The sequence below is a fragment of the Leptonotus elevatus genome, chromosome 3 (assembly GCF_054856555.1).
Source record: "Leptonotus elevatus isolate MCC_2025b chromosome 3, RoL_Lele_1.0, whole genome shotgun sequence".
NCBI classification, from domain to species: domain Eukaryota; kingdom Metazoa; phylum Chordata; class Actinopteri; order Syngnathiformes; family Syngnathidae; genus Leptonotus; species Leptonotus elevatus.
Genome location: NC_141241.1, coordinates 2,319,997 through 2,343,272, shown reverse-complemented (window position 1 = coordinate 2,343,272; position 23,276 = coordinate 2,319,997). Strand labels below are relative to the sequence as shown.

The window sequence follows — 23,276 nt, the reverse complement described above, 5'->3', positions numbered from 1 at the left end:
TATATATATATATGTGTATATGTGTATATATGTATATGTATATATACATATATATATATATATATATATATATATATGTGTATATGTGTATATATGTATATGTATATATATATATATATGTGTGTATATGTGTATATATGTATACGTATATATATATATATATATATATATATACATATATATATGTATATTTATATACATATATATATATATATATATATATATATAGATATATATATAGATATATATCTATATCTATTTCTATATCTATTTCTATATATATATATATATATATATATATATATCTATAGTATCGGACAAAGTGTACCCTTTTACTTTTATCGACAAGAGTAGAACAGCTGGATTGCTCTTAGCAGAACGCACAAAGAGGACGATAATGTCATCCTTATTACTTACTCACACGCTGAGTCTGCCACATGTCTACTCCACAATAACAAACATCTCTTTTAAAGCCAAGGTCCTGCCAAGACTTATCGATCCGAGCCACAGGTACACAATGAGTCCATTTCATGCGTACATGAAGAGAAAATATGTGACCATAAAGAGCCATGGTACCATAGACACACACCCACACACACTCGAGGTATTTTTAGAGAACAGTGTGAAGTCCCAACAGGAGTTCAATGTCCCTCTTATCGGGTGTTTTAGGGCCACCACACACCGGGTAATGTAACTAAACATTGCTATGGCTTGATGGTGGTTGGTTGGATCAAGAGATACAACAAGCTACATCTGAGTCAGTTGCGCCTGTGACATTATGACAAAACTGCTTGAGCCAATGGTCGGCCACTCATGAAAACCAGTTGCGGGATCCCGCACATTGTGCGGCAGTTCCGTCACATCACTATCTTTAATTACATCCCGACAGCAGAGGTGTTTGTGCGCGTCTCAGGCAAACAACAGGACGATATCAGTTCTCACTATTACACGGTTTATCTTGAATGTAAACACCGACCAGCTAGGAAACTAAAGCCTTTTAAAACGTCATATCTTTATCTCAAAGTCGAGTTCGCCAACCTGCCACAGCAGCTCGCCAGCTCCTTTGCATTTTGATGACCTAGCTTTCCACACTAGTTTACGCTAGCTCGACAGCCCTTTAAGACGTGGATGTTGCTATTCGTTAGAAGAGACGAACAGGAAATAAATGATTGTCATGGAGCGATTAAGACATGCTTTAGCATTCCTCATAACTCTTCCTTTGCATTTTAATTCATTTCCTGTCCACCCAGTAGCACATAGCGTACGCCTTAGCATACAAGCTCGTTTTCCGTGACGCCTCATTAGCTGCCAGGACTCATCCTTGATTGGCGCCAGCTCTGGGCCAACGTGATAATTGCCACCTCCTAAATAATTACAGCCCCAGAGTTTCTTAGCGAGGTAAGTAATGAACTAATCCCGCAAAGTAGCTCATTACGGGCAGCGTGTGGCTAATGCTACTTTGCACCACGTGGATGTGAACTGAAACTAAGTAACCAGTTTGCTCTGAGGTCACATTGGGAGTAAGAGCAAGCTAGTTAGCTAACTCTCCCGTTTACACAACTATAGTGGCAGATGTTCCCAGGCTAGTTGCCATGAAACCCAGTTACTTTTTGACTATGGCGAAGCTGCCATGCTAATTGGCTAAACTAGCTAGCAACCCTCAACGACAGCATTGGTAAGGATGGCTACCACTTTGTGGTGGATAACACATTTAATTATACACTAATGCTAGCGGAACATCCCCAGACTTCACCTGCTCTTGCCATGCTGACCAGCAGCACAGTACACTAAGACAGGTAATTGCTACTGTAGCTAAGGTAAATTAGCACTTTTAAGATTCGTACACTAATTTTGATGGAAGATCTCCAAACAATGTCACTTTGATAGTAAGATAGCTTTCTATGCTAGTTACCAGCAAGCCCTTAAAACCCCAGATGCAGCTATTCAAAGTTTCTAACTCTCCCGTAAAAAGTGATAGCGACCACGGATTCCAGATTGGTGAGCTAAAAAGTTAGTTTAAATATTAATGGTGGTGACACAGGCTGCTGGTTATCTTATCACTTTTGAAGTAGTTAACTCACTTATTTTTACATTGATGGTGGCTTTGAGGTAGCATAGCTTGAAGTAGCAAAGAAAAACACAGATGACAATGTAAGATGCTAATTGAAGTAGCCAAATTACTCTTAATCTTAGTAATTGTAGTTTACCAGCTAGCCAGCCAACCGTTTCGACGCCTAGTCATTGACGACTGAAAGCCATACATCCCATACTAATTAGCCAACCAGATGCTGTAGCCAATGCTAATTAGCTTATCCGATAACTTAGAAGATGACTTGTAGCAAGACCAGGAGAAGAGGTGGACATTTTTAGGTGAAACATTATCATGATAAAGGCAAATGTCATCAAAGCAGTAATGTTGTTGGATGCACAGATTAGCCCTGGTTAACAACGTTAGCTCGATTGTTACTTGAATGGCCAGTGAAGTTGTCGACATGCATGCAAGGACTATTTGTGTGTGTGGTCACTGCATGCTCAACCCACGCAGATCAGCGTAAGTGGGTGGCTCGGTGTTGAAATGCTGCCTCCACCAAGGAAAATACAATCTATTCTTTTACTGTCTACTCCACCAGTAGCTCCATCCCATTGTCGTCATAGTAACAATCTTCACTTTGGCACACCCCACAATAAAGTGGGTGATCTTTGCATGAGACAGGACCACCCCCTCGAAACAGGTTAATCCCATACGCATGACTAACCTTTCATGCCGAACTTGGAGCGTCGTCCGTATTTGTTGATGAGCACGAAAAGGACAAGGAGGAGGACGCACGCAAATCCTGCCAGGCCCACCGCGATCGAGACCTGTACCAAAGGGAGAAAATGTTCGTTTCTTGTCATGATATTGCTAGCGAAGAAAATGAGCAATTATGTTAAAGAAGAAGATTTTTGTCTTAACTTAAAAACAAAACTCACCCCAAACGTGTCCTCATCCGGGCGGCCTGAATCCGAGTCTGTTGGCGCAGAGGGGACTGCAAAATACAAACACAAGAAGAAGACATTAGAATGGAGTTTGGCATGAGATTAGACGCCAGCATGCAGGGAGCTACAAGGAAGAAGACCACACATAAAACAAACCAAAAAAAACATGTATAAGCAGAAAGAAGCGGCTGCAAAGTAAGATATATATATTTTATATAGACATATTTATTAACAGTTGTTCAACAGCTACTGGACACACTTCATGGTTTTTACCACTATATAAACGGACACACTGCCTTTATTTCTTTTCCATCCTCTCATCATCTCTCTTCTCACAAAATGGCCAACTGTCAAAAGGAGCCATCCAATTGATTAGTGCATACACACAGACAACTCTTTTTGTTTTTGACATGTGGCTCATTTCTACGTTTCTCTCAATTGTGCACTGTGCTGTCATGAACAAAACGGGCCTCCACGGTGTCGTCCCAAAACAACAGGATGCGGTCAAACAGCAGCCGTGTGTAACGCCGTGACACAGGTGGAATGAAGTGAAGCGCTACGAGGGAGAAACTCGAGGGCCGGCAGCCGGCACATCACACACTCATTTGTGCTGAAATGAATGCCGGCTCAGCTACACCGCCTGCCAGTGGTTGGAATGTGCGCATTCACCACCGCATTAGCATCTTCCTCATCTTCTTCAGCAGCCTGTCATTTCTGCCTCTTTCCCCGCACACCTCGACTAGAATGTTGTCAAAATAAGAAGCACTATTTTATGGGGGGGGATTAATTTCAGGAAAATAAAGTTGCGGATATGAGAAAACTGTTTCACACAGAAAAATAATTTCCTGAGAATAAAATTGAACTATGAGAGAGAGAGAGAGAGAGAGAGAGAGAGAGAGAGAGAGAGAGAGAGAGAGAGAGAGAAAGAGTAAGAGAAAGAGAGAAAGAGAAAGAGAAAGAGAAAGAGAGAGAGAAAATCAGGAAAGTAAAGTTGTAATATAACAATTAAGTCACACAGAAAACTCAATTACACTACAATATAATGACAAAACATTGCTAAATTGATAAAAAAAAATGGGAGAAACGAAATTATTTAATCGATATAAAACATAATTTTAACAATAAAGTTTTGCTATCAGACAAACAGTCTTAAAAAATCATTACACGAGAAAAAAGTTGTAATATTACAACAACAAAAAATACATTGTTGTCCTTATGCTATTTTAGGGGAAATCCTATGAACTTTATTACATTAAAAGTGTACTATTATGGCAACATCGTAATAACTTTATGCAGTTGTGATAAAAGTGGTAGATAGAGAAAAAAAAATAGTTGCAGTTTGCCAAAAATAAATAAATAAATCTTAATTTTATGAGGAGAAAAAATCCTCAATTTTATGATATTGAAACGATATGAAATAAGATTTTTTATTTATTTTTTTTTGAAAAATAGCTATTTTGCATGTAGACGCATAACATCACGGGAATGAAGTTACGGGAAGATATTAAAAACTTTTAACTTTTTTTTTTAACAAGCAAAAAATATTTTTAAAAGAGCACAATTGGAAAAAAATATTTGCTTATTCAATACTGTAATATGAGAATAAAGATGTATTTTGACATGGGTCATATTTTGGCAAAAAATAAAAAATATACAAAACAACAACTACATAATTTTTACAACCAAGTGATATTTTTCATGTAAAAACATAATTTCAGGAGAACTAATTTCTAATAAAAGAATACAGTCATGGTTTTAACACAAACAAAAACAAACAAACACGTAATTTCTCGCAAATTAAATTATCATATGATAAATTAAAGAACAAACACTTAGCGAAAAATAAAAAGCTATTTCAATATAGCCAAGTCATAATATGCAAATCAAGCTCAATTCATAAAGACAACACGATATGAAGCCAATATGACAACTGGACTGACTACTTCTATTAATAAACACGCAATCAAACGTTTTCATTGGTTGTGGTTGAACTGAAAGTAAGTGAAGAAGGGTCATTCCAACCTAAACGCCTCATCCGTCACAGGCTTTAATGCGGCGTAATAATGTGCATCCGATGAGGACGAACGGCCTGGCATGGAGATGGAGGAGCACCGCCATGAAGGTGAGAGATCAGAACGGCCCACTTTGTTTAAGCTGTCAGCAGACACAGCAGGAAACGACACGCACCGTGCGCGCCGCATTTATAACAATGTGTGTTCATAATTATCAGAAAGAGCAAATTGATTTTTCAACAGGCCCCGGAAAAGTGTATGCATCCGTGTGAAAATGTATACATTTGCTCAGCAGCACCCTATGAAAAACAAAATCAGCCAGCGACAGCAGCGTGACCAAGCGCGACAGTCTTGATTTTGAGCCTTGTGTCCCGAGTCCCAGCGCATTTCGCACTTTGACGCAGGTTCTATCACGACATTCCGTTTTTTTTTTTTTTAAGTTGTTTGGGCCACGTGCATGTCAATCACACAGCTGTAATGTCATAAACGAATTCAAAAGGAAATTAACAGTTAAATTGCTGGTCGCTAGGTGTATTATCGTCATACGGTATTTTCGTCAGTGTCTAAGACTCATGGGAAATGTAGTCCTACTAGCCGAATGCTGCGATCGCCGGTCAGACCCGATGCACGTTGAGCTTTTCTGGCGGCATATTTTCAACGTTATAATGCGGGACCGGCGAGAGGTAAACGGCACAGTCAGCTTCCTGTAGCTGCAAAGGTTGGATAATGGCAATGAACTGTCAACAAAGATAACATTTATCCAAAGTAACAATACAACCAGATTGACTTAAATGTGTTAAAAATAGTTCCTGGTGATTTGATTTTCAGCGATAATGCAGTGTCCCTTTTTTTTTTTTTTTTTTTTTTTTTTTTTACCTAATCACACGAGGCAATCATTTTATAAAAGTTCACAGTTCTGCATTTTGAAAAAATTTAACACGACTTCAGACACCCAAAATGGTTCCTTAACCTGGAAATGAGTTGAACACAAACACGACAGAGCTTTGAATCAAAGACAACTGAACACACACTGTGGCCGCAAAGTCCTAAAACAGACACAAAAAATACCACAAAGAAAAACAGTCATTGCTTCGATGACCACTCAGAGCAACGCAATGTGACCACATATCTCCACGGTACCTGTGTGTGTGTGTGTGTCTGTATATACGCCAAAGCCACACCAAAAAATTAACTAAAAGCACTACAACTACTACAGCAAAAAAAAAAAAGGCTAATCTAAGCCGGGTTTAAATGTGAAAATACAAATACTCACCCAGCTCCACAACGTCTGCAAAGAAGAAAACAAAGAGAGTCACGCTGCGTGCGACAAACTGACAAGAGGTTATTAACCTTGGAATATTGACCATGGGGAGAAATTTGCCAGCCTTTGTGGGGGGGGGGGGGGGGGGTTGGCAGCCCCTCCCCTTCTCCAGAACAATCTACTTGAAGTGAACTGAGTGTGAACCCTGCCCAAGCTCAGCATCCTTGCGAGGGCACACTTTTAATCAAACAAAAAGGGCCCCGGCCCCAAAAGAGAAACCAGGAACTTTCTGCACAAGTTATTTGAATTCAAAATTGTGATGGTCGTGGGGGGCAGGTCAGGGTTCCATCCTTGGGCTGAGGTGTCTTTGGCATGTGGAGTTTGGAAGAATCCTTTCCTTTCAAACTCATTTGCATGTTTAATAAAATATGCTTCATGAAAAGCGTAACTTGTGATGTTTACAAAACATTGAAGTCTTCAATTAACCTTTTGCAGCTTTGTCATCGAACCAAACCTGTTTTTGTAAACATCGAAGCAATAGTCAATGATCTCATGGATGACATTTTGTAAGCATCAAAGACATTTTCTTTGTCTCGATTTAAACGTTTATTGGTAACTCAATTTGTCTTTGATCATATCTTCAATGAAACTTATGTCCACCCAACACCGAGTGACACGGTCAAAAGGGACTGAACTGGACAATCACGAAACGGCGAGTTGCCATTCAGTGAAGACAACATTTTCTTTTTAGAATCATGTATATTACCTTCATTCAAGACAGACCCGAAGGGGTCGGCAACCTTTACTGTCAAAAGAGCCATTTTAGGGCCAATAAATAACCAAAAATCTGTTTGGAGCCCAAAAACATTTGAAGATTGTTATGAAGGAAACCGTGTCTTAGTGTACTGAGGGCCCCAGACGGTGCTAATTTGAGTTACACCATAACAGAAAGATATGCAGCATTTGATATACTTTGAGATAAATTTTCTTCTAACACTAATCTTCCGTTTTTGGATTATTTTTTGTTTGTAATTTTTCAGACTTCGTTTTTCATACATTTTCAGAAGTGTCTGCCTTTCTGTCATATTTCTTAAATTTTTGACAATTTTATGGACATATAATGGTAATGTTATGCCTCTTCCTTTTTTGGACATTTTATGGTAATTTTTTAAATTCACTTTTTCTGCCTTTTTGCTATAAATTTTCTGAAATTTTTGGGCAATTTTGTGGGCATTTTATGGTGATTTGGGGGATTTCGTCTTGTTTTTGGACATTTTTGAGTTACTTTTTGAACATGTTCTTTCCTGTCTTTTTATAAATCAATTTTCAGACTTTTTTGGCAATGTTGTGGACATTTCACTGTAATTTTCTGCTTTTCCTCTTACTTTCTGGACATTTTTAGGTAATTAAAAAGTTAGTAATAAGTAACCAGTAGAGTAAAAGCTTTTACATCTACTGTTCATCACTCTTTTATCTAAAAATAAAGATACAAATGTAAAAAAAAAAAAAAAGTGTGTGTTTTTTTTTGGGGGGGGAGATCCACAGGGAGCCACAGGAGAGAGACCGAAGAGCCACATATGGCTCCAGAGCCGCAGGTTGCAGACCCCTGCCCTAAGGTATATTTCTGTACACATCAAAGACACGTTCTTTTCTTCAATGACGCCATGATTTGTACCCACCTTCATCATCAATGCCGGGCGCCATGAGGAAGTGTCCGTACACCGTCTTGCTGACCGTCCCAAGTGAGTTGCTGGCTTCCAAGGTGTAGTTGCCGTTGTTGATGTGTGTGGGGTTCTGGAAGGTCAGGCAGCCCTCCAGGTAGTCCTGGTAGAAGTCCATCTCGGTGCGGATGTACTGGTTGTGCAGGATCTCCTTGTTCTTGTGGAACCAGCGCAACTTTGGGTGCGGGTACCCTCGCACCGTGAACTCAATGCAGGTGTCGTGGCGCTGCTCGGGCTCGGCCAGGCGAAGGATGACCGGAGGGACTGCGGACAGGCAGAGAAGGGCAATTGAGTTGGTCCATCATTTTACCCCAAAAATGCATCACACACCTTTCGTAACCTCAAAATATCATTTGTCAAAATGGTTGTTAGCCAAGTGGGATATTTTATTTCTATTTTTTTAATCTAATTATAGTCTTACTTTTTCCTGGGAAAAAAAAGTAGAATTTACCAACATACATTATGTACTGTACATGTGAGGTGCAGGTATTGTTTGTGTCCACTGGGGGCGCCATCCACATTTTCTCCACTGTAGCATTTGTAATGTTGAATGTGTATCGGTCTTAAAAGCCGAGCCTGGCCTTTTGAGTGACATGGAAGTGAGCGAATGAGGATGTCCGGCTGGCCTGCTCATAACTGGCTGTGTTCATAGAGTGACGATGTCAGTTAGCTAGGTTGAATTGGCTAACGACGTAGACGTGCAGCTGTCTAAATTAACCCATTCGACCCACCAGTTGTACTTTGCAATAGGCACATTGTACTTTAGCTTCTTTTATGAAAGTGAAAGTCAACCTTAACCATTTCTTGACAATGATATTGTAATATGTGACCTCACTAGTCTAAACATGACGTTCTGATTAATATTTAATTTGTGGAATAAGAGTTATGAAGCAAAAATCCAGCCATTTTTATCCATCTCAGGGGCCGGCCATTTTGTCACTTGCTGTCGACTGAAGATGACATCACGGTTGCTCAGGGAACGACCAATCACAGCTCACCTGTTTTCTGAACCTGCGCTGTGATTGGTTGTTACCTCAGACGACCTGAGCAACATTGATGTTATCTTTAGTCAACAGCAAGTGGCAAAATGGCCGCCCCCTGAGATGGATAAAAATGTCTGGATTTTGCTTCATGGCTCATATTCCACTAACGCAATGTTAACCAGAATACCAGTGGGGCTGCATTGAACATATTATTGTCAAAAAATGTGTTTGTGGTTGACTTCCCCTTTAAGTGTGAAATGATCACAAACGTTTGACATTCTCTCTCTTTTTAAAGATTTGTTCCTCTTGGCTCACACTTACTGTATTATTATTACGTGACTCCAGAGGAACGGTCCGTGTAGAAAAATAATCACCCAAAAATTCTACCATACAGGTATAGGGAATAATCTGCGATATAATTTCATCTGACCAGCACACTTGTTAATTGACGCCTGAAAAAAGTTGAGTATTGAGTCATTTTAGTCACAGTTATGTTCTGTTGATTCTGTATGTAAATCGGAACACAGCCAGTCTTTATCGATCAATAACCCATGCTAACACAACATCAAAGTCAGAATTACACTCAATATTTCTTAATCCATCGGCATAAATCCAAAGAAACTTCATTTCACCCCTAAAATCAGCCACCAAGTTACCAAACATTCCTAAAGCTTTAGGCTGACATTGTTTGGACAACCCCAAAAACTGCAGCAGCAGACTAAATTTAAGCTATTTTGATTTACCCGAGGGAAGAGATGACACATCGGAGACAGGAGTGTGCAGCGCGAGGCGGGATGACGATAGCGACAACATGTTAATCGTGGAGCTCGGAGTGGAAACCTCGAAGCTGGCATTGAATCCCAAAATTCGCAGCCATAAAGGGGGCATAACTTGGAAAAGTTCATCTTTAATTGCTCGTATGAAAACAGTCAGGTCCTTCGAGTGTGTGAAATGAAACCACCAAGTACAAGGGGGTTCTCGGTTTACAACAAAGTTCCGCGCTAAAGCGGAAATTATATGCAATTTGGGGAGCACAATTACCCTACGTTAACACTATGTGTCGTCAGAATTACTGTAAACATTTGCATGAAAACATTTTTAGGCCATAAATAGAAAACAATAAAATGGAAAAAATATATAGTATATAATCCGCTATAAGAAGTCACAGGGCTCAATTTTTGTGCAGACTAAGTGTATAATTGTGCACATGGATGCAGTTTTATTTATTCCGTTTTTTGTTCTTTTGGTAATTTCCCTGATGAGTGTCGTTATAAAAGTGCGCTGTTGTGTTTGTGAACAAAGCTTACTTGCTTCCTGATGAATGGATTGTTTTTTTTAAATATACATTTTACAAGACCCCCCCCCCCCCATACAATAGAACAAAGACACATAGAAAGAGAAAAAAATAATAATGTGGATTGTCATGTTCAAAAATGTGCACCAAAAATGGAAATATAAATATACAGACAGCGGCAGAGCTTTAAACACTAGTTAATCAAATAGTTGGTGGTTCATAATTAGTGATCGAGTAGTGGATGGATTTAGAGAGAGAGAGAGAGAGAGAGAGAGAGAGAGAGAGAGAGAGAGAGAGAGAGAGAGAGAGAGAGAGAGAGAGAGAGAGAGAGAGAGAGAGAGAGAGAGAGAGAGATCAAGAAAAAACTGTCACATCGGCAGACACGTTTCATAAACAATTCACCGGCTGATTTGTCTTTGTAATGAGCAGGTTACATCATCAAACTATCTGGCAGACAGCCTTAACTTGCAAGCCACCCCCCCCCCCCCAAAAAAATAAAAAATACTAGGCATCCTGTGACAGCTGTGTTTCTATATAAGCGGCTGCTCAGCTACTTGTCATTCAGAAGTGGTTATTTATTATTATAGAGTGCATGTGGGTGTGGTCATTAATAATAAGCAAGGCCTTTTGGGGTCAACTTGCTGCAAGGGAGACTGTTGGCTTGGACACCTTTATTAGCTCTGCCCAGTATCCTTGCAAGACGGATCTCATGCAAGAACACAACTCCTCTTTAAGATTAATTCATAAGCAGACAACTCCGATTTAGTCCCTCTGGATGAGGCAGACTGCATTGCTACCATTATGCTAATAGAGGGCATAGGCTAAAAAAAGCTTTGCAATGTAGCGTAGCCCATTTGTCAAGTGTTTTTTTGAATCATTTTCAAGTCCAAGTATGTCAAAGGAGTGTCAGGTGCTTTGCAGGGGGCGCTACTGAGTGATATTTTTTTTTTTTGTCGAGTGAGTGAGTGAACCTTTTGATTCTTCGAGGCTTGTTGAAGCGAGCTAAATGGCAATGCATTCATTGTAAGAATAATCAATCATTCAGTGACCAGAGATGAACTGCAACTCGCAGCCCATTTGTCATGTCGAATTCTTGAAAATGATCACTGAATTTTAATACCATGCTGCGTCCACATTAGATGGTATATTATCGCTGTTCTGTCTCGTGTACCTGCCTTCTAATTGGGGCTCATTTTGCTCAATTTTCTAGTAAATAGACATAGGTGTCCCCCCCCCCCCCCCAACCCCAAGAAATCTATACATGTTGTCGATCAGTGAAATTGGTGTTGTGGTCTGATTTTTCACAATTTCCAGGGAGGGCGAGTCCAAAATGAGTTCATCATGTAATTTAGTGCTTATGTAGCATTACCCAGCATGGCTTTGAGTCAATGTAAGAATTGATTGATACCTAAATGAATCATGAAAACTACCAACTGTCAGTTGGTGCGCATGGTCGCCGCCTGCGATTGTGTGCTGATGGGTCGTCAAAAGCACACAAAAGGCCCAAAAACAAAAAAAAACAATTCTCTTGAATTTCTATTTGAAAGCTGTCATTTGGCAAAATGACTTCTTTGATGGGCGCCCGACAACAGTGACAATTAGGCAAAAAGTCCGTCGCGCCGACTTGTCGGCAAGTTATGGGCACGTTCGGAATGATCTTGTTGACGGCGGAGCTGTCATGGCCGCATCGTTCCACACAATACGAGTCATTCCATTAGCACCGTGATGATAACAATGCTTCTCTTTGGTCGGCCAAGGCAAGTCACCGCCTGTTTGTTATCTGACCGGCACGTTTCTATGGGAACCTCTGCAAATGTTATTCTTCTTATGGTGTTTGAGCTGCTAGTACAGGTACATAAAAATACATAGTGGATTTGCGTTTGTTGCTGTAGTCGCCAAACAGCCAAGCACCCACCCCCGGATTTTTTTTTTTTAAATTTACAAATCCCCTCCTCCCAAAAAATGCTGAGCTGAGCACTAATATAAATTGCTTCATATCATTTAAATATGCAAACAAAAACACCTATTACTTATGCAATCACATGAACAGGGCCTAAAAATTGAAAAAGCATTTAAAAATAAGCGAAATTTTGCAATTCAAAATGAAATAGAAACGCCGAAATAATCTTTCATTCTGCCGTTTTTCGCACAACAAAAGCCGCCATTGTTGTTGCAATACGCCTTCTGGAAAAAGTTCTCCCTTTGAACGGCGAAATGTGACGGCCGATAATTTGTGCCGTCAATCACGCCATTCCCTAATCGCAGTGCGGGTTGGAGCTACTTTGTGACATTTCCACAGACAATGGGCTCGCACCGCTGAGGAAATGTAATTATCAGCAGAGCATGTGGTGAAAAATTAATACGTTAGTTAATTTGTGGCACCGGCAGAGAGTGTCAACATGGGAGAAGAAGAATAAAAAGTGCCTCGAGATGACACAATCCCGGCCTCCGGGGAGGGGCAGGACGCCCCCTTGAGGACCTTTTATTCAGGTTTGGGAGACCAGACCGGGTCCCCAAACACACGAGCGTGTCCTGAACCAGCTGGCGTTCGTTTCCACTGGGTGGACTTATGTAAGAGGCGAGGCGTATCACGTATGCGCAACCAGGATGCCAGAAGAACGTCGCCATGGCAACCGCATGCTTTCACCGCAGCCGATTTGATTTCTTCTCTTTTGCTTGCGTGCGTGCAGGCTGCGGGCGACGTCCTTGTTAATCAGATCCATCAGTTACACTTGCTTTGCAAAGCGCGGAACACCTCATTGCATCCCAAATGTACCTGCTGCAGTTGGTTTGGGCCGTTGCTGGAACTGATTCTCCATATTCGAGTGTCATCAAAGCAGCCATTTTGGGGCGAGGAGCGGATGGCAGCCAAATAGCCCTGTAGGCCTTTCGCTGGATGGGATTTTAATGAGGCAGGGCCGGTTTGGGAAACATGCAGCCATTTACACACTCGCTGGTGTTTATTCACATTTGCAGTTGTCCATGTGAAGCACAAAAAAAAAAGACCAGAAAGCATGGACGTGTCTGCAACATTGTGGAGAGAACACAATGACCAAGTCAATATATATATATATATATATATAATTTTATTTTTTAAATGTGCAGAAGTTACTTCATGTTAAAGATTAGCTTTTAATATGAAAAGAAAAATGCACTGAGCTGTCACTAACATCTTACAAATGCAATTATGCCATCTAGTGGCAGAAAAATGACCTCAACACAAATCAATATCACACTCGTTTTTTACAAAACAGCACATATTTTTACATTTTAACTCAATCTTATGGATTATTATGACTGTATTATTACTGTATCAATGACTAAAAGATGCAACTATATTTCCATTAGTTTAACATTTTTCCCCCCGCTTTTATGTTAACAAGAGTATGAAAACTTGGGAAAAAATATTGTACATTTTATTGTACATTTAAAATAGATTTTAAAAAATTGATTAACCGTGAGTTAACTATTGAAGTCATGCAATTAATGAACAATTTTAATCGCCTGAAACCCATTATTATTATTATTATTATTATTATCAGAGCCCAGTCAGGCATGACGTGCCTCTAAACCAATAAATATGTTGAATTTGTATCAGCCATGTTGGTTAAAGATTGGATCCTAATTAACCAATCATAATCAAGACCTGACATGGTTGCAGTGCAGGCAGGTAAGTCTTTTTTTTAATCAAAATTATATATTCATGTATATTCATGCTAATGCTAGCCAAACAAATTGGCTGTCATTTGAGACCTTATAACATTAACAAGTCACATTCTACTGGGGAGAGAAAATGACTAACTGTGCTCAATTTGGACATTTTCACTTAGGGGTGTACTCACTTTTGTTGTCAAGAGTTTAGCTATTAATGGCTGTATATGGAGTTACTTTGATAAAGCAATAAATTTACACTGCTATCTAAGCTGTGCAGTGACTACTTTTCATTAGAACCTATTTTCTGCATATTATTGAAATCAATGGTAGGTTTATAAAATGAATGATCAGTTCACCACTAGATGGTGCTAAATATCACACACAGTCCCTTTAAAACATCAGCTTACAATAAGATTTAGCATTTTCTATCCGATCTATTTTCATCAATCAATACATGTCACTTTTTAAGCCTCAACATTGAGTTGAGACGCTCGCAATAAACAACATGTATTGATTAGCTGACTGTTAATGTGGTCTTTGGATCGCATGAAATATGACATCTTCCTATCGAGCAGCACCGGACATGGATTTAGGCTAATGGATGAACATGATGCGTGCATATTTGTCATTTTAAAAGCAAAAAGTCCTCCCTGAGGCCTCATAAACATCTTTTTCCACATCAGTGGAAATCACATTGGCAAGCTGTCCTCAACCTATTTGGGCCACTCGTTGAAATACAGAAACATTCAGGCCTCCGGTCTGAAAGATACAATACGGCCGATACAAAGTCAAGAAAATAAGTCAATATATGGGGTTGAAGCCCCGGTCGGCCATGCTCGACCCAAACCAAACACTTGTTAGCAGATTCACAGTAGCACTGATTGACTATAAGCCTGTCAACATTATTTTCACAATAAGCGTTAAGATGAGGCGTCACTATGAGCGCACGGCAGTCGCGCTCGCTGTGCGTTCATTAGTTGCTGTAATGACACACTCCATTGGGACTCACATTGCTCTCGCTATATTTAACCCTCGCTAAGCTGCTCTGATTCCAGCTCAGCAGCGTGTTTCACTGCCTCGGCACAAAGAGAAGAAAATGAACGCTTCATGGCCAAAACCTCAAAACCGTCACACAACTGTGATGGCATCAGTACAAAAGCTTTCACCGGCGTTTAGCATTGCTCATACGTCTGTCCGTCTGGGCGGATTCCCTGGTAGGACTTCGTCAAAGGATGCAAAATGGCTGCTTCAATCCCAATATCTTTGACTTCCTGTTCATTTCTCAGCATTTTTCTGTGTTCTGTCGTGATTGACATGTTCATCAAATTTCCTGGTGCTTGGTTAAAAGGGGCTCTTTCTTATTTTTTTCCCCCACGAACTGGCCCTTTTTTGTGGCGAATGGACAAAATGATCAAACTTTGACACTATTGGCCATTGATCTATGATGCCTTCTTTCAGTTGTAGCTCATTTGATGGTCAAACATCCAGTTGGTTATTTTGATCTATGCACAATTTCGGCGCATCAAAGAAACAAAAAGAGGAGGATTAACTAACTAACAGTGGTGATTCTCTTTTTTACACTTGAAAATTAACAAAACATGGCATATCATTACATATTTTTGAAGTGTATTTTTTACACAATTGTTATGGTTAAAAATCCCATAGGTCACACTGACCCTTTTCACAAGTATCACAAGAGGGTTACCTATAAACAGAGGTGGCAAATCCAGGTCCAGAAAGTAAAAACCCTGCCACAGTTTGGCTTTAGCCCCTGATGCTAGATAGCTTACTCCCTAAAAGGTAAACAAGCACCAAGGGAGCTAGCTAGCTAGCTAGCACCTGGGGCTAAAGCCAAACTGTGGCAGGGTTTTTACTTTCTGGACTTGGATTCGCCACCTCTGACTATAAACAATAGTTGCTTCTTATTTTACACTTGGTACAGATGGCTTTTACTAACGTCAAAATGACCCGTTTTCTTTTCTTCTTCTTTTTAAAGGGTAAACAGCATAGTAAAAAAAAAATAATAATTCTTATTACATAATACATATTATTTTATTGTCTTCGAAATTAGCCATTTATATGGTTAAAAATGAGCGGGTCACATTGACCCATGTACAGTTTCTGTGTACCAAAGACCCAAATGTAACAGTGGCTATGTCAATGTCAAACAAGCACATTAGCGGTTGAGCTTAGCCAGCGTAACAATTGACATTCAAGCAAACCAAATAATGTGGTCGCCATGTCGACACAAAAATGTAAAAAATAGATAAATAACAAGGCAAAAGCCTCAACTCACACTGTACGTTGAGCTGGATGGACGAGTTGGTCATGCCCACCACGTTCTCGGCGATGCACGTCAGCTGGAAGTTGTTGTCGTCGCGGCTGATGTTGAACAGCGTCAGGTTGATGGAGTGGATGTCGGGCCAGTAAACATTGGACTGAACACGAAAATTGAAGAGCAAACACATGGAGTCCTTAAACATGTGACAAGCATGAGCTGATTATTAAGGGTTAGCATGCATCTGGGATGAAAATATTTCGCATGAGCTCAGGGGGTTTAAATTGTAACTTCCACGTGCTCATTTTGTGCATTCTGTTTTCTTTGCTTTTGGGTGTTTGTCGCCATCCACACCAGAGAGGGCACTGTAGCGGGGTGGACGAGTGTATGCCAGTGACTAAGTGAGTAGAGCAAGAGCATAGGCAGGAGAGTGAGAAAGTATCATAAGTATCACAGCGAGACGTGCATGCGACTTTGTATTAGGGCCACGTATAAATATATTTTTTTAGAGGGTAGGGGCAATATTCAGAGGAAAAAAAATATGCAAATTTGCGACTTTATAAAGTGGCAGATTTGCGAGAAAAAACCCTCAGAAACTTACGAGAAATACATGTAGCGTAGCTCTAGTCTAATGTGAGGACTCGGTGGTGGTCAATTGAACACTGTTTATAAAATGAAAAGGTAGGATGGAGACAGATTCATTCTTTATTTAAACTTTACTCGTCATACGCAGCAACTAGAGCAACAACATTTCCTAATCCCCTATCAGCTGACTAAACACTAACCAATCAGAAGCTAGCATACTTGAGGTAAATGCAAGTGAATGACGGAGAGCAGCAGATTCGACACATCAATTTAGATACTTGTACTATATATATATATATATATATATATATGCATATATATATATATATATATATATATATATATATATGCATATATATATGCATATATATATATATATATATATATATATATATATGCATATATATATATATATATATTACATACTATATCTCCTTATTTGAAAACCTGACCGAAAAGTATTGGCACAAACATCCGAGTAGTACGCTATATATATGTATTTCTCGTAAGTTTCAGAGTTTTTTTCTCGCAAATCTGCCACTTTATAAACTCGCAAATTTGCCACTTTATGAACTCGCAAATTTGCTAGTTTTTTTTCTCTGAATATTGCCCCCGCCCTTTAAATTTTTTTATTTTTAGACGTGGCCCTAATACGCCGTCGTACATACACGATGTTAAGTTCATCAGAGAGAAATAGAAGAACAAAGACAGAAGAAAGAAAACAAGTCTCGTTCCCTTGTTGGACGTTGCACACAGCTAACCAGGTTAATGTATTTTGTGTCTGTCAATACTTTTGTGTAAATTCAATCTAAGTTGGCTTTTGTTTTCTTTATGCTAATTGTTATGTTTTTATGTGTGTTTTGCTGCAGGTTTCACAGTGGATTTATTGTTTGGCAAGAAGCAATAAATACAGCAGTCAAAGAAAACCACTTGTGCCTGAGGCTATTAAGTGCAACTATGGTAGCTACAGGGTTATTAATACAAAAATAGCCACAATTGACTATCCATCTACCGTGCCTATCTATCCATCTACTCATCTAACCTGGTAGCAGCAACCTATCGATCCATCACCTACGCTGTACCTACACCCAGCGATCTATCCATCAATCCGTCCATCTAAATCCAAAACCAATCCAGCCGTCCATCTCCAATCTTCTCTACACTTGTTCAACCTTTGACCAATAAAGCCGGTGTGTGGGATGGGCATAGCCAAATAAAAGTGGTCAGGGGCCTCGCGGGCTGCAATGTGCGTGAGACAAGGGGTCCCTTAGGCCTTAGCTAACCTCATGCTAATTAACTGGAGAGCGCTAATTAATTAGCATGAGCACTACTCACTTAGCTTATCCTCTGTGGGTGTGTATTTATACAGGACTTTTTAAAGGCATTAGTCAAGGGGCGGAGAACCATTTTTTTTTCCAAGCATGTCCGCCCTTGAACTACTCCAGTGAAATAAATACTGTATACCATTTTTTTGTTGTTGTTGAGGTGTGTGTGTGTGTGTGTGTGTGTGTGTGTATACCAGGTGTGTGTTGATGGAGTTAAGGCCGTTGACAGTCCAGTCCACTTCAGGCAGGGGTGATCCGGATCCATTACAGCTCACTGTCACATTGTCGCCTTCCATCACGAGCACGCTGCTGTGGCTCACGCTGATCTCTGGCAAGTCTACACACACACACACACACACACACACACACACACACACACACACACACACACACACACACACACACACACACGGCACATTCCTATTAATACACAGCCACCGCCGCCGCTGTTGACACCTTTTCTGACTGAATCAATTATTCGCCTCTTGTTAATGAAAAAAAAGAAAAAAAGAATGGCAGCGAGCCAACGCTCGGCGATGAGTCACTTTGACGTCACTCCGCCTTTGACTCCATCCGAGCGACAGTTCGTTGCCGCCGCTCCCTTTCACTTCCCCGAGCTTGGACTCATCATCATGCACGTACACTCACACCATTTTGCTTGGTCGCTTTTCACATGTGGGCTTTATTGTGGTCTGAGAATGTGTTCAAGTTATTTGAAACCATATTTTTTTTTAGCTTTTAAGGCCACTGTCCACCTTGAGCTATCTGTGCGTTCATAAACAAATTCATGACGTAACTCTCGTTCTGTTTGTTGATAAGCATGCATAATGTCAAGAGGTCTATCCGTCCGTACATATGCAGTACAAACAGTCAAAACAGTCGAGAAGTAACGATTACAGCAATATTGTGATGTTGGGATATTAAAATTGCCCCAATATCGTCGTCGTCTCGTCACGATATTAAAAGCAGTACGTCTGTTAATAAAGAGAGATTGTATTCCATTTACCACCCTCTGGTGGTTAGTTTGTTAGTGCAGTTTCATTTTAATTAGGAATGTTTTGGTCACTGCGGCAGTTATCACTCCTATAAATCAGTCATACCAGCAAATATTTTTCAACATCTCCATCCAAAAAAAACCCAAACTTTTAGCCCCTTCAGCCAAACGCAACATTGTGAACTACATAGACTGTGATATTTTGTGCCGCTAATCCAATAGGAGAACATGACAATGACATGACCAAGCCTATTTCTCCGTCACTGTTGTTATGTGAAAAAACACAAGCTGGTGTTCCAAGATCAACTTAAACTAATTTGTTTGAGAATGATTATTTATTTACTAAAAATGCATCTTTAGTCATCTATCTTTACCAGGGACTTATAGTGACAGTCAAAAAAAAAGAAGTTATTACGTTAGAGAAGGTACAATAAAGCTGAGTATCAACCTGTTGCAATTCAACTGCTTTGTGTTCAATAAAACAGAACCCGATTTTAAACTGAGCAACCTCAATTTGTAAGTAAATGCAGACAAAATTATCATGATCACATTTTTATTTAGCAATGAGCCGTGAATTTTTTCTGATGGGAAACTGGTGCCTCGGGTAAATAAAAGTTGGCAAACGCTATTTGATGTCTTTACATACCTAAAGACATGGACGACAACACAAGAGTCTCTCCTCTTTGCATTCACAAAGAAAGTGCAGTCTTCCGTCTGCACTCACCACAGTTTTGTATGTACATGTTGTGCAGCCTCATCTTGGAGGCTCCCCTCTTGCAGTAGAGCTGCTGCGTGTGAAGGTTGGCCTCGCCTCGCTCCTGCCACAGCTGGATCCAGCGGATGTTGCAGCCGCAGTCAAACACCACGCCGTCCAGTCGCCTGCCACCGGTACACACACACACACACACACACACACACGGACCATTTTTTAAAAGGAACAAGACGATTGAACCCGTTCTGGTTGCATGGGTTAACAGAGACGACTGTGCAGCTGTAACCTTTAAATGTAATAACTTGAGTTGAGTGCATTAGGAAGTATACGCAGCACTCCCATTTAAGAGGTTGCATCGGCAAGTTTCTTGACTATAGTCCTCTTAAAATGCTTCTTAAAACTGGAGCAGTTATGGAGCATGACTGAGAAATAACTATGTCTGTGGCTGAATTAAACTCTTTGACTTCATTTATGAAAATATTTATTTCATCTGAATGGCAACCAGTACATGAAAAAAAACCAGATATGTTGTAGGGTAGAGAATTGAATGCGTACAGAAGCAAGAATAGTCATCAACATTATATGTAAAAACTATGACTAAACACCAGCAGTGAATAGAAACGCGATTAGTAATATATGAATTGAACGCATTCTTACGTGCAAATGTTAACAGTCAGCAATTGTGTATGTACTGTACAAACAAAACCATGGCATAAACACATTCAGTACTATCAGGAGTGGGGGGGGGGGTTATGCTAGAGTAGAGCATACAGAAGGCTTTGACGCTCTGACCTGAAAAGGTCGCTTAAAGCAATGGTAGTTACTATAAAATACGGCCAGCAGGAGGCAGCAGAGTATAAGAGATCAACAAGGGCCATGTTTGCTCTTTTCCCCAGTGTTTTCAACAGATTTGTGAATAATGATGAAACTTAGCTATATTTTAATGCTAATTGCTGCAAAACGAAAACAGATACAAATATACTTTTTTTTCCTGATGAATGAAGAGACTTTAATCTTTCTTTTGGTAGGTTCCATGTTTTTATAGCAATAGAACACAATATTTTGTGGGTCTTGCAACATCAGTCAAAATCCAGTCAAACAGCCGGGGAGCGAAGGGGGTTGTTTCAGTGAAAATGGCTGGGAGTCAATGAGTTAACTACACAATGTTACATGCTTTGTAAAACACATTGAACAAAATCAGGGGTCAGCAAACCAGTTAGCATCTGGTGCGATCAACATTTTCCTTATGCATTGCTATACAGCTGAATGTGCAGCAACAACACTGTACTCTAAATAATGAAGAGTTGTGTGTTAAGCCAAGTCTTTTCCAAACCGTTTTAGATATTTCCCCACATGGAATTGTCAAACTTTGAGCGTCAGGTGTGTTTTGTCTTTTCTTCACTCTTTTTTTTTTTTTACGTTATGTTACAAGCCGCAATGTTATGACACCGCAGTCCACCGAGGGCAATTATTACAGCGGTTTGGTGCACCGGCAGCAATAACAATGACAAAGAGCCTTTCACGGGCTCGTCTGTTAGGAATTGATGTTTTCCCCCGCTTATTTCCCGAATGAATGACAATCCAAATTCACTCAAGTGCCCCGGCCAAACTACCTGTCACACAGCAGACTGTGAGTTGATCTGCTGAATGCTGACTAGATGGAAGGTGCAGTGCGACCTTCACAAGTCTCTGGTTCGCTTCGGTGGCTAACAACTCACAAAATGTGGCCAAGGCTCGGAAACTGACTCGTGAAGGAAGGAGCTTTCCATCATTAGGGATAACAGAAGTAAGAGCCACAATCATTGACAGGCATCCACTTAATTCTGTGTTCACATTCACACCTATAGTCAAAACATATTTGTCCATTCATACACAAACCGAATTCAACAGTAAACTAAGCAAATTAGCAGTGATGCATTAAATAATATTGCATATCTTTGTGGAGACTGGGGTCAAGTTGTATTTTACAATTTTAAAAATGTGCAGAATTTCACAGGTTACTTCATGTTAAAGATTAGATATCTCTCAATATGAAAAAGGAAAATACTCTGAGCTGTCACCAATGTCTAACAAATGCAATTATGCCATCTAGTGGCAGAAAAAAATGACCTCGACACAAATCAATATCACACTTGCTTTTCAAGTTATAGTATTTTTTTTATGATTATGAAATTACTGTATCAATGACTAAAAGATGCAGCCATATTTCTATTAGTTTAAAAAATGTTCCACTTTTATGTTAACAAAAGTATGACAACTTAGAGAGACTTAAAGAGATAGAAAATGTGTGATTAATGGTGAATTAACTATTGAAGTCATGCGTTAATTACGATTTAAAATTGTAATCGCTTGACACCCCTAATATATATATGCAGTTTTACATACACATAAGTCAAACGTGTTGAAATGCAAATTCACTTCTGTCTGTACATGGTATCCAAAGCGTAATGCGTTCTCCGGCACGTGATGTGAGTGGTCTGACACTCCCCCATGCCAAAAGTTCAAAGTTCAAGTGTTCAGACCATCCGTCTTGGGCTCCATTAGCAAGGCAGGCAGGTGTCATTAGGCTCCTCGCTGAATACATTTCACCACGTTCCTCCTCTGCCGCCCCCCTGCACTTTCCTACCTGCAATTTCCCAGCAGCGATTGGCCAATTTTGTCAGGATGAATGTCCATCCAAATGTCCTTGGCAGGGGTCAATAAGCAACTGTGAGAAAGCATGAATAATGTATGTGATGGTTATATACAGTCTATATGAAGTCATGAGAATAGATTCCCGCAGGGGGATCTCACCGAGGACTGAACCTTCTCATGCGGACCATTACTAACTGATGAACTGGACCGCTTGGGAATTACCTCTTTCAGGGAAGATTATTTTTTTAGTTTGGAAGTTGGCGCCAAAACTACTGAACCAATTCTCACATATATTAAGGTGGAACCAAAATTTGATGCCGTTTTAAACGGATACTGCTCAGAGTCTGACACGGTGCAATTCCAGTTGATACGGAAGAAGTACTTGTGAGGAACTATGTTCCAGAGGTACACAAATCTACTCAAATGTAATGAGCATAGTTGAAAAGTCCAATAAACATTTATTACACCTTCAAAGAAACAATCAAAATCTTTACGATGGCTTGTAATGTTTGCTGTGGAGGTAAAACGGAACCTGCACAGCACGTTTGTGTTGTTAGAATATAAATTATATTAAACAGGATCCTCACCATTGAGTTCAAATTTGGTTTCTTACTCGCAGTATTAAATTTGGAGATGTGATCGCATTGTTGGTGGTGATTGAGTGACGTCCCTACGATTAGGTCATTCGGGTCATGTGAACGTCCTAAACCCCTGAACAGGCACCTTCAAAATGGTGGACTACGTGTGTTTCACAATATACTGTTCATCCTTTGTTGATTCTCGTGCATCCTGTCACGATGAACACTCGCAGTCATGATGTCACAAACTATCCGCTTCTTTTTCAAGT

The 23,276-nt window shown here is 40.0% G+C and overlaps 1 protein-coding gene across 2 annotated transcripts in view; it reads right to left on the bottom strand.

Annotated features, from left to right (window-relative positions):
* The window catches only part of ntrk3b (neurotrophic tyrosine kinase, receptor, type 3b), a 234,992-nt gene that overhangs the window by 81,097 nt on the left and 130,619 nt on the right, over nucleotides 1-23,276 (bottom strand). Inside the window, exons 7-13 of one of the 2 annotated variants that reach the window (XM_086071367.1) lie at nucleotides 19,808-19,962; nucleotides 18,284-18,426; nucleotides 16,198-16,339; nucleotides 7,929-8,234; nucleotides 6,262-6,276; nucleotides 2,971-3,026; nucleotides 2,757-2,859 (exon numbers count right to left, since the gene is read on the bottom strand). In XM_086071367.1, coding sequence (XP_085927493.1) covers nucleotides 2,757-2,859; nucleotides 2,971-3,026; nucleotides 6,262-6,276; nucleotides 7,929-8,234; nucleotides 16,198-16,339; nucleotides 18,284-18,426; nucleotides 19,808-19,962 — 920 coding nt within the window. The remainder of the gene's footprint in view (nucleotides 1-2,756; nucleotides 2,860-2,970; nucleotides 3,027-6,261; nucleotides 6,277-7,928; nucleotides 8,235-16,197; nucleotides 16,340-18,283; nucleotides 18,427-19,807; nucleotides 19,963-23,276) is intronic. The other variant, XM_086071368.1, reaches the window with a different exon arrangement.